The following is an 11,760-nucleotide window of genomic DNA, read 5'->3' on the forward strand; positions in this document are numbered from 1 at the left end:
TGAAATTTAGTCATCCATAACGTCTACACTGCCTTGTAGTTAATTAACCTTAACTTTAATTTTCTGTAAATTCTCCTTCATTTATTGAAAACGGGTTCTTGAAGTTTGTAGTAGTCCAGCAAACTTGATTTTGCTATCACCTGACAAAAATAAACATTTCTTGATAAAAGTTTCAGACAAGTCACTAAAAATGTTAGCTTTAAAAGGAAAACAAATCTTGCACACACGAAATTTAAATACGAAATATTTGAACTTGGTGGAAGCCTTCGAAAACAATATAGGTATCATTGTTTACGAAAATGCTAACATATTAAATTGATAATGTTGTTGAATGTGTGTACTATGACAGTTGACAATTAAAGATGTTTTATTTCACACCGTTACTTGCAAGATCATGTTAAAAAAATCAATCTGGAAATTACCAATGAGATTTTTGCATCATGATTCCGTTACTGGTAGCCATTTTGATCACCTCTTGATGTGGCCCTACGAAACGACTCAATTCTTAACTTTATTTTTTTATGATCACTTTATGTTTTAACAATAATCTGTATGTTTAACCCCCCTACGTGCGTAGCATTTTTACTTTTAAAATTTACGTATGTAGTAAAATTACATTACATATATTTTTTGAGGGGGAATAACACTGGGTCTTAATCATAATGTACGTAGATTAAGTACTCTTAACCAGATTTACCAGAAATGTACGATTTACAAAGGCAGAGAAGGCTTAGTTAAGTTCGAACCCTAGTGTTAGTACTAGTAATTACCAAAGAACTGAAGTTGGGAGTTGAAGCCAACTAACGTTAATTTTTGGTTACTAGATTTTGTCTTAGTAAGTTAACTTTTTAGTTTTACTAAGTACACTAGTTGAGTACTTCATTGTTTAACTTTAATATCTGTAAGATAGTATGCAAACTATAGAGCCATATTTTACGTACACTACAGTGTACATAATCTACACTATCATTGCAGTTTAAACTAAAAATAAGTTTATAACATTAACAATATAAAACTCATCATAATTTATATAAATTATAATATATCCAGGTTATATCTTGCAATTTACAGAAGTTTATCTTGGCTTAGGCCTGTTTTATAGATTTAACAAACTCGTAGTCATAAAGTTAAATAACTTACGAAGTTATGGTAATTTAAGCACAAAATGCAGATGAAAAGATTGTAAATTTATAAATTATGAAATTTAAAGGAAACAATATTTTCTTGTTATTCTAAAGGTTTCAGTACTCCCTTTTAGGTTTAATTATGTATTTTAAAAATGCGAGACTTCCCAGAAAGGTTTGAGTTGGGACTGATTTTTGTTACATTTACAACGATTCCAAAATAATGATTTTGTACCAGTTAAACCAAAAAGCAAAGCAGACTTTTGTTAAAAAAGTGAAAATTTATTCTGCAATTTATCCACCATAATTTTATTGATGTAGTGCCGGCTGGGGCATAGAAGTTAAATTGAAATGAAGAACAACCTCACATCTCAAAGGAACAGTTTTTTTTATTACTCTCCATTTTGCTTCATAGTCTTTAGAAGTGTACACAAGCTGTAAATATGACAGATAATACTTAAGGCTCTAAAGTGTTATATACATATATGTATGTGTGTACCCTCTATATTAAAAAAAATGGACTGATGGTTGTGATTTGTATCTTGGTTTTCCTTATGACTCAAGAAAATTTTAATTGATTCTGTTTTATTAGCATGACTTGTTTTACAGTAACACATGCAGAATGTCTTTCTGAGTGCTGTGTACAGTAATCTATATACTAAAAAACTCCTGTTTATTGTTTTTACTTTTCTTTAGTTGGTACCATGCCTTTACCTAGTCGAGCTCGGATATATTCTGAAGCAAATTCACACCGATCACAAGATTACTGGGATTATGAATCACATGTTGTAGAGTGGGGGTGAGTTCAATTTTATACCAAAACCTTGGAAAATGAGATTGAAATGAAAAATACTAGTTCAAAAGTATGTTCCTTATAATTTTTAGTTTATTATATGTTCATTATGCATATGTTATAGGTGAAGACAGTAAACCCTTAGTTATGTATTTAAACATTTGAAAGTGCAAAACGTAATCAAGTTTAAACTTTTTGTCTTGTTTACTTTACTAATGTGTCTGATAATGTTTGTAATTCTATATATTAATTGCACTCGTATAAAATTTTTAACATACTAGTGTGTTTCAAGTATAAATTATCTGGTGTTCCATTAGTGCTTCTCTTGAACATATTTGTCTTTGAGAAATATAGAAATTGAAAAATCCATTACTAGGCTGATGAACATAAATATAGATGCCCAAGTTTAAGGCTTAACTATAATCTTGACATAAACATATATTTTCTGAAGTTGTTTATTAGTATTTTAATGAGAGGTCATGCATCTAAATGTTTGAACTAGCTGTTGCATCATGTTGTTTAATACTTAGATATTTGAGAAACCTTAGTTATTCCATGATAGTTATGCTTTAGGATGTTACAAATTAATCTGTTAAGTAAAAAAGAAACTTATCAGGGTGTTGTACACTTTCTCTGTGTGTATATAATTGTTTTGTGTATGAAATGAATAGTTTTACATGAAATAAAATGTTTGTTATTCACATTGATTAGAAAAAAGTTCTCTGTTGACAGAAACATATTGTTGGGAAATCAACTCTGTGTAAACTGAAAAAATTATATTTAAAATGATTTATTATCTTTAGGAAATTAGTAAAAGGGAAGAACTTGTAAGAGTTATTTTTCATTGAAACTTATTTGAACTTGAAGTGTGTCCTCACACATTTGAAAATGCTTCAATTTAAAATCTCATTTCAATTACCTATTAATGTATAAAGTTTTAAAAAGGTTTGGATTTTTCTCAATTTTTTGAATTTTGGCAGACAAAGGGCACAACGTAAGTTGTGTAAAATAGGCTAGCATTGTTCAACATCTCAACTTCTTGTGACCAGAGATTCTGTTTGTTGAATTTTATATTTTTGAAGATGTTGGCCATTCAAATAGGAAATTTTAATAATTTCTTTTGTTTTTGAGATCTGTGCACTTATGTTTATCAATACCTGATGCTGTAAAAAAACAGTCAGTGCTTGAATTTTGCTGAAAATGACTCTTGAAAGTTACTTTCAGGAAGTTTGTTGGAATGCTATTTTATTACTTATAAATGAAATTCAGACTTTAACGGCAGGTCAACATTTTCTCGTCATAGTTATTGTTTTTGACTTGCCCACAGATACTTCATATTTCATGTTTACTGGATTGTAGTTAAAAAAGAATGGACCTGCACCAACACAAACCTTTTTAGCTAATTCAGCAAGGGTGAAGCTGAGAAGTGTGATGGCCAGGCATGATAGAAGTGCTAAGAACCATGATCCTTTAAGTATGTTCCCATATGTTAAACAGTTCTCTCTCCAACTATCAACTTTAGTTTTATATTCACATTTTGTGTGTTTTGCCAAAGCCAGTTTTGTCATCATCATCATAAACAATAAACTATACAAACACTAACTGATTACTATTTTATAAAATAGGCTTATTCTATACCATTTATGGGCATGAAATATATAGTATTGCTAAACCACCAAAAAGCATAAACTATATCTGTCAGATATTGTTGCATTGTAGTCTAGAATAACTTAGTATTTTTGTGTTGTTATGCTGACACAGAAGAATCGTCATTTTGACCCACCTTTAGAAACAGGAATCATTCTAAAAATTCAGGTAATGATCCAACTTACCAAATTTGGTGGGTTTTTCTTAATAGGATTCTTGTTTTACTTTAAAATGAAAACAAAACATTATCTTTCAGTGTTTCACAAACAATTTTGCCTTATGCAACACTAACATTACATTCTAAAAGTACATGCCATTACCAATGGGAAGGGAAGGAAGTTTTCAAATGTTAATACGTCTTAAATGCTGGTCTATAATTTGATGAGCTTAAAATCTGGGAAGATTTTTAAAATGCTTAGCTCACTTTGTTTTTGTGGGCTGCAGTTTTTTAGTTACTGTTAATCTAAAGAAGGTAGATAAAATGAATTAGCAATATGAATGAATAACAGAAGATGCTCAGCACATAATACACAATATATACCAGGATTCCATAGGAAATGGAGCATCCTGATGTGTTTGATTCTGTAAGTGGATGTTGACTGACAGAGTAACATTTTTTTTTCAGAAACCAAGATGACTACCAGCTTGTGAGAAAGTTGGGTAGGGGGAAGTATAGTGAAGTTTTTGAAGCTGTCAACATAACCAGTAATGAAAAATGTGTGGTAAAAATTCTAAAGGTAAAATGATGACTCAGATATTTTGTTTTCTCAATTTAATTCTTGAAACAGTTAAGTTAGAAATAGTATACAGTGTTCAAAATATCTGGGATGTCTGTGTAAAATACTCATAATAATATGAGATACATGCCATTTTTTATTTTTCACGTATGAGTTAAGGATGTACTGTCACCAATGTGCTATAGTATGAATGGGCGTGCCTACTATTGCACACTATGAAAGTGGCTATTTTTACATATGGACACTTGCATTGTGCTTAAAAAGAAAGCAAACCACAACTAGGAGTGTAACAATAATCAAACTATCAACATATTGCAGTTATATTTGTCCAGATAACAATGCATCGATGGTAAATTTTAGAATTGATAAATTGACTTAGTTTTTCTTTTTTCTGTATTGATCATGAAGCTACGAACTACTTATATTCACAGTTTAAACCTTTGTTCCTTTATTAAATGTGTTTTCTGTTTTGTTTTTATTTTGCTTTATGTAAAAGGGTTATTAAACTGCATTGTGTTCAATTTCCAAATGTCAAAATTGTGTTATATAGCTTTATGCTTTTGTGTAACAAGTGTTGATTGTGAAAGAGCTTTTTCTGTATAAAACAGGCTCAAGACAAAATTCACATGCTCTATGAAACCTGAAAAGATACAGTTTAATGAAAGTTTTAATGTTAGGCTCAGAAATTTCATTGTATGATCCCAATCCTGCAATTAAAACATGGGACAGTGTTAATACCAGAAGAAGAGAAAGCTTTCACAACCAAACAAACAGATAATTAAGAAAATTAAAAATAAACAAACATGTAAATTGAATGTATGTATTTTTGTAGTACTTTTTGGAGACCAAATACACAATAAAACAATACTGACACATTCAAACTCTTATAAACGATTCAAAAATATCATAAACCAGCACACAGATGTTTGTCCAAGATACTGAATTAGTGACCACCTTTGGCAGATATTAATAGAGGCAAAATGTGATCTGTACCATAATGATCATGCCAAAAATTATCTAGAGTACTGGTATATAGTCATTGATACTTTGGTATTTAAAATTTATATAAACACTGTGAATTATAAAAGACTTTATCTGGATTAGTATGTGTGTTTGTGAGTTAGAATGACATTTGTATGGGAAGTTTCGAATAACCAAGAAAAGCTTCGAAAATTGATCAAACTTAAAGTTGATGGTGAAGGGGGAAATTGAGCCACAAAAATATTAAATTCCATGTGATAGATTTTCTTCTCAGTAATTCAAATTTGTGGTTGGTATTCTGTGTGTAACAACATCAAAACATTGCATTTGGCTGACCACACTTAATTAAAAAGCATGAAAATCATTCCTAACTCAGTTAATTAATTTCACTTGTACGTCTCTGAAGTGAAATGTAAAGAATATTCTTTGAAATATACTTACCAAAACATACTTAACTTCTCTCACACTACAGCTACTACTTGACTGTTAGGAATTCCTTCCTTTGCCCATCTAAGCATTGATCAGATTTTTTTTCTCTATTACTCCAGTCTTTTATTCCCCACTTAATTGCTCTTGGCGATATCTGTCTTATGATACTCTACACCTACATCAATGCACCCTCTATCCTAATTCTGTATATAAGCACCTCATTTAGATAATATCATACACTACAGCTATTACTTGACTGCTAGGGTTTCCTTCCTTTGCCCATCCTTTTATTCCCCACTAAATTGGTCGTGGTGATATCTGTCTTGTGATACTCTGCACCTACATCAATGCACCCTCTATCCTAATACTGTATATAAGCACCTCATTCACAGAATATCTTACACTACAGCTATTACTTGACTGCTAGGGTTTCCTTCCTTCGCCCATCCTTTTATTCCCCACTTAATTGGTCGTGGTGATATCTGTCTTGTGATACTCTCCACCTGTGACACCTCTATCCTGGTACTGTATACAAGTACCTCATTCAGATAATATTATCACTTTTTCTTGACAAAACATCCACTAATGGGTTTCTCTGTACTATGTTCTTTGTATTAACTAGATGATTTTTGTAAAAAGTTTTCGGTTTGCAAGCCAATATACAGCATGAATTCCTGGATTACTGTTTCCGGTTCAGAGGCAAATTAAGTCTCTCCTATCCTACCTCTGATATTTTGCTTCGCGCATCAGGAGGAGGGGGGGGCATTATCAGTTGAGGCTGTCCATGACCTTATTCGTAGTAAGATGGAGACATATATTCAGCCTAGTGGTGTTTCTTCAGGGCTTTTGAGGCTGCACTTGTAGGCAATCCTGGACATTCTGGAGAGAATTTAGATTTGCTTTTTCCAGCACCTTCCTTTACTCTTTTGGCTTCTCATAAAGCCAATTTGGATCTGCCTCCTCCGGCTCCTTTTCTTCGGTTGGTCAATCAAGTGTGTGATGTTTTGGGTCTTTTCCCAGTTGCTTTTGAGTCTGCACCTTCCTTGCTGGCAGAAAGGTCTGAGGGTGAATATTTAGTTCTAGCATCAGTACCATATGTGTTCTGCCAAATTGTACAAGCTTCTTCTCTTCACCTCCATTCCCTAGGCCTGTGCACACTATTACATGGACAACTGGTTACTGTTGGTACCATCTCATCAGTTGTTGGAACGTCACACCCAGATTCTACTTTCAGAAGCAACCAAGGCAGGTTTTGTTATTAGAGCCAAGAAATCAATTCTCACTCTAACTCAATATATTGTTCATCTGGATGTCTTTTTCAATGCATATCTCAGTTGGGCTCTGCTGACTCCCATATGGTTCCATGCTATAGAACAGGCAGTCCAACTCTTACTCATGTTTTCTTCTTCCACTGCTTGGATGGTTCTTTCTTTTTTGGGGATGTGGGCATCACTCGAATCTCTCATTCCTTTGGGATGAGAATGCACATGAGATCTCTTCAGTGGTCTCTATGTGGCCAATGGATCATGAACAGCGATCCACTAGACTCCCCAGTCTCCTTATTTAGGATCAACATCTTCAATCTCAAGTGGTGGTTAGATTGGAACAATACTATGATAGTTGTTCTTCTGCCACCACCTTGTCCAGAAATCCATCTCTTCACAGATGCCTTGCTTCAGGGATTGGGTACATATACCAATGGTCAGAATTCCAGGGCCTATGGACGGACAATGATACTTCCCTACACATCAGTGTTTAGAACTTCTTGCTATTCAAAGGATAATGTCTCAAGGTCTGGACTTATTGAGGGGAAAAATTGTCATACTTTACTCTGACAGTTCCAAGGTGATGTCTTACATTTCCCATCAAGGAGGCACTTGGTCCAAACCTCTTTGTTTTCAAACATTGGATTTTCTTTATTGGGCCCACTCCCATCATATCATCCTGCTAGCTTGCTATATTCCAAGGGTGATGAATTTGGTAGAAGATCAATTGTTTTGACTCAACCAGATTCACCTAACAGAATGGATGCTGCATCACAAGGTTTTCTGTTGGATTTGGTCTGGGACACTGATGATTGATGCCTTTGCCACTCATTGGAACACTCAATTACTGGTATTTTGGCCTCCAGTACCTCATCCTTGGGAATTGGCAATAGATACATTCAATCAGGACTGGAGGAGATTGCACCTTTATGTTTTCCTACAGATTTGTCTGTTACCCAGAGTCCTAGCTGTGATTTGTTCAACCCCTTGTCGTGTTCTGTTGGTAGCACCAGATTGGCTGGCTCAACCCTGGTTTCCACTTCTGCAGTACTTTCAGGAATGCCCCCCTCTTCTTATCCATCCAGAAGCTCAAGTTTCATGTATGGAGGTTATGTGACCCTTTGCAAAGCATCAGGATTTAACTTTTAAGGTTGCCATGTATCTGTCTCAGTCTCTGTATAGTCTAATGATGGACATTTATCAATTGAAATGGCACATATATATAGACAATAATGTATTGCGAGGAGGTTGAACCCACTTTGTCCAGAAATGTCAAATGTTTTTTGACTGGCTCTTTGACAAGGGTTTAGCATTTTCCACAATCGCCTTATCGACTACCTTTAGATACTCGGAAAAAAGACCATTTTAGTTACCTAACTGGGATATTAACTCTCTCAACACAGTCTTGGTCAATTTGACTGACCGTGTGACCTTTTTTTGTACTTGATTAAAGTCTTTATAAATTTAATACTTCTAACTTTCAATATAGTATGTATATCTTCACAAAATTTTGCAGTCTTTCAGTTCATATTATAAGTCTTTCACATACAAGGGAAATTATACTTTTTAGTGAAGTATTTTTAATAAAATGAATAAAAATGTGTTCATTAATATATTGAGTATTTGTTTTGAATAGTCCATATGCAAAGTAATTTTCATGTTTTCCTCATCTCAAAAATCTCCTTTATGTAATCCCTAAAACTTTATAAATGCATTTTAAACGTTTTTTCAGTAAAACTTTATAGTTTATCTGTTATTTTCTTGGTCAATTCAACCGGCCTCATAACCACCTAAAAAAAAATCAAAATAAACCTAAATTACCTTTTTCTCTCTAGAATGACTTCATATTGTGACATGAAACTACGTTCGTTTATCCCAAGTAGCTCTAAGTTCGTAACAGTATACATCTATTTATAATTAAATTTTATTGTTTTATAGCTCTTTGAACTATGTTTTAACTACTATCCATGCCATTATATGTTGTAAATTACTCAAGAAACGTGCAACTCATGTTATGCTATCGAATTACATTATCTATGAGCTACTCATGTGCGTGACCCTTGAACCATTTTAATTATATTATTATTATTACTTATTTTACCTAATCTAGTCTTAAATAACTTAAATGTATTTTTACATTTTAGTTCCTTTTATCATAATAAATAAAGATTAAATATGAGAAACAGGAATAAAGTACTTACCCAATCTTATTTTTTCTTGCTGTTGGTTTTCGAAGAGAGTTAACCCAATTTTTTTATACTATAGATAGTAATGTACGTAATAGTTTTTATTTAATTGAATAATGCACCAAAGAATATAGACTAATAACATGCAAAAAGTAGACAAATTAACTTGCCTCTCAAAATTTCCTAGCTTTCTAACTATATGGCAAGAGTCGTTACAAATTCTTCCAAGCTAGTCGTTAACTTTCCCACCTGAACAAATCTTGTACTGTGAGTGAAATTGATGATATTCTGTTCAGAATACAATGTTACACAATATGTCATTTGATAGATAAAAATCTTGACTTTCTATTGGTTATAGGTAATATATAATAACATTTAAGAGAGAACTGTCAACAAATTCTGAAAGAGGGGATGTGGCCGGAAGGTTCTGAGGGGTCTGATTTTCTATCTGATAGCTCTGTAGCCAAACAAAATTGAAGGCTATAAAAATTATGGTTTGTTCAAGCAATAATGATTTTATAGAGTATTTTAAGTTTAATTTCATACTTTTTCGAGGAGTGGTGGATAAAATAGGGATGATTACATGCTAAGACAAAATATGTCATGTGAGTCACACTAGTGGAAATTCAGGATGTTTTGTAATATTGCCTTGTAGAATTAAGAACTTAAGACTTGTATACAATTAAAATATGGATTATTAGCTAATATTTTATGCTATTCTAATTGATATAACATGAACAAAAAATAGTTTAATAAAATTCTGAATGTAAGACACTAAAACCTTGTGTCATGCACAGCAAAGGGTATCTGGGGCGATAGGGTTAAGGTGGTATTACATTTTCCTTTTCAACAACCATTTGAGCCCTTAGCCTCATGTATCACCTTTCCCTTAATGTTTATTTTTTGTTGCTGCTGGCCTGAGGATGTCGCCAGTTGGAGTTGTTTGCGCTGCATGTGCACAGGATGTTTTATCATTCTACCTACATTCTCCTATACCCAAACAGGTCCTTCTTACTTGAGACATTGGCAGCCAGGGAGGGGGATAAATCCTTTTCATTGATTCATCTGACTACTATTTCTCACCTCTACGACCGATTGGATCCCGATAGTTTGTTATGTCCAGTGAGGGTCTTGAAGTGTTATGTTGGCCACACTAACACCTTTAGAGGTAATGACGTTAGGCAATGACTTTTTATTCATTGGGATCCTTCAGTTTCCTGGGATTTATCCCTGGTAGGTAGGTACAAAAATTGATCCATATCGCTTATTCTGGGCTCTCTTTGGAGGCGAGGAGACTTCTGCGAGTCACGTCTCATCAGATTCATCACATTTTTATTTCCTTAGCGGCCCAGTTGAATTGCCCACTGGAGGACATTGTGTGGTATGGTGTGTGGACCTTCCTCAATACTTTTATCTCGCAGTATTTGCATGATCTGGCAGTACCTTCCTCTGAGAGTTTTCGACTACTCCTCATAGCTATCTTAGCCACATGTGCTAGATTATAAAGAGGGGTGAGTATGTTCATTACTAATTTTGTCTCTTCTTTACTTTCCAGGTTCCCTTATCTCTTTTTCACAGGATCCTGCTCTGTGGCAAGTGTTGCCCAGGCAGGTGTGCTTTTATCAAATCATATCTGCATTAGCAAACATTAACACAGTATACTTTGTCTAGGTTGCAACAGGCCCTTCTTTTTGATCAATATTGGTTCAGTACATTGTTCATGGAAGAGGGTCCATTGTCTCCTCATAATTCCGAATGCAGAATGGCCCTATTCTATGTACTTTGTTGAGCACAGTTTGTTCCATGTCCTTCCCATAATTCTTGGGACAAGTGGATTTTACCTTGACCACATGGATGGGGAGTGAAGATGATTATTCATAATTCCAAACTGGATGAGTTTTGTTTCTTCAGGTTGAGTATGGCATACAAGATCCTGTCATTCTGAGTCTGGGGTATTGCCTTTCGGACTTCTTCAGGTTGAGGAGAGGGTTTGTCTACTTTAGTGTTGCTTAGCAAACTCTAACACCAGCTCTTAGTGGGGAGGAAGGGCAGGAGAGTGTCTGCGGAGGTAAATATTATTGGAAATACATTTACAGCTAGAATCCCACATTGATAAAGTGGAGGGGTCGATGAGGGCATTATCCATACAGAATGAGTGTGCATAGATCATGGGTGTGCCAATAAGAGATCAGCACCATAGTGGGGGAATCGCACTACATCCAGAACAAATATGCTCTTCACTGGAACCTAATTCATGCACTGCGAGTAGAATTTGATATGATCCATCATCACAATTGGACAGGCTCCAACCAGGTAACTGAGGTTCCACTACTTGGGGTTGGAATTATAAGGTCATGGTCCCTAAATCCCATGTTGGTGGCTAGGGCATTTGGACTGCAATATATATACATATGAGTGGTTCCCCCTCTAGCTATAAAGTGATGTATTCCGAGCGACCGGAATCAAGACGAGAAGAAAGATTGAGTCAGTCTCAAAAAATGATAATATTATATGAATGAGTTGTTTACATACAGTACCAGGATAGAGGGTGCATTGACATAGGTGGAGTGTCGCAAAACAGATATTGCCAAGGACAAT

The 11,760-nt window shown here is 34.3% G+C and overlaps 1 protein-coding gene across 3 annotated transcripts in view; it reads left to right on the top strand.

The window, feature by feature from the left end:
* The first annotated feature begins 454 nt into the window (after positions 1-454).
* Positions 455-11,760, top strand: part of LOC106472140 (casein kinase II subunit alpha) — a 44,392-nt gene continuing 33,086 nt past the window's right edge. For 2 of the 3 annotated variants that reach the window (XM_013932765.2, XM_013932768.2), the window contains exons 1-3: positions 455-835; positions 1,821-1,923; positions 4,190-4,301. In XM_013932765.2, coding sequence (XP_013788219.1) covers positions 1,829-1,923; positions 4,190-4,301 — 207 coding nt within the window. In that variant the 5' untranslated portion in view covers positions 455-835; positions 1,821-1,828. The remainder of the gene's footprint in view (positions 836-1,820; positions 1,924-4,189; positions 4,302-11,760) is intronic. The other variant, XM_013932766.2, reaches the window with a different exon arrangement.

The sequence above is a fragment of the Limulus polyphemus genome, unplaced genomic scaffold (genome assembly GCF_000517525.1).
Source record: "Limulus polyphemus unplaced genomic scaffold, Limulus_polyphemus-2.1.2 Scaffold5114, whole genome shotgun sequence".
Classification (NCBI taxonomy): Eukaryota; Metazoa; Arthropoda; class Merostomata; order Xiphosura; family Limulidae; genus Limulus; species Limulus polyphemus.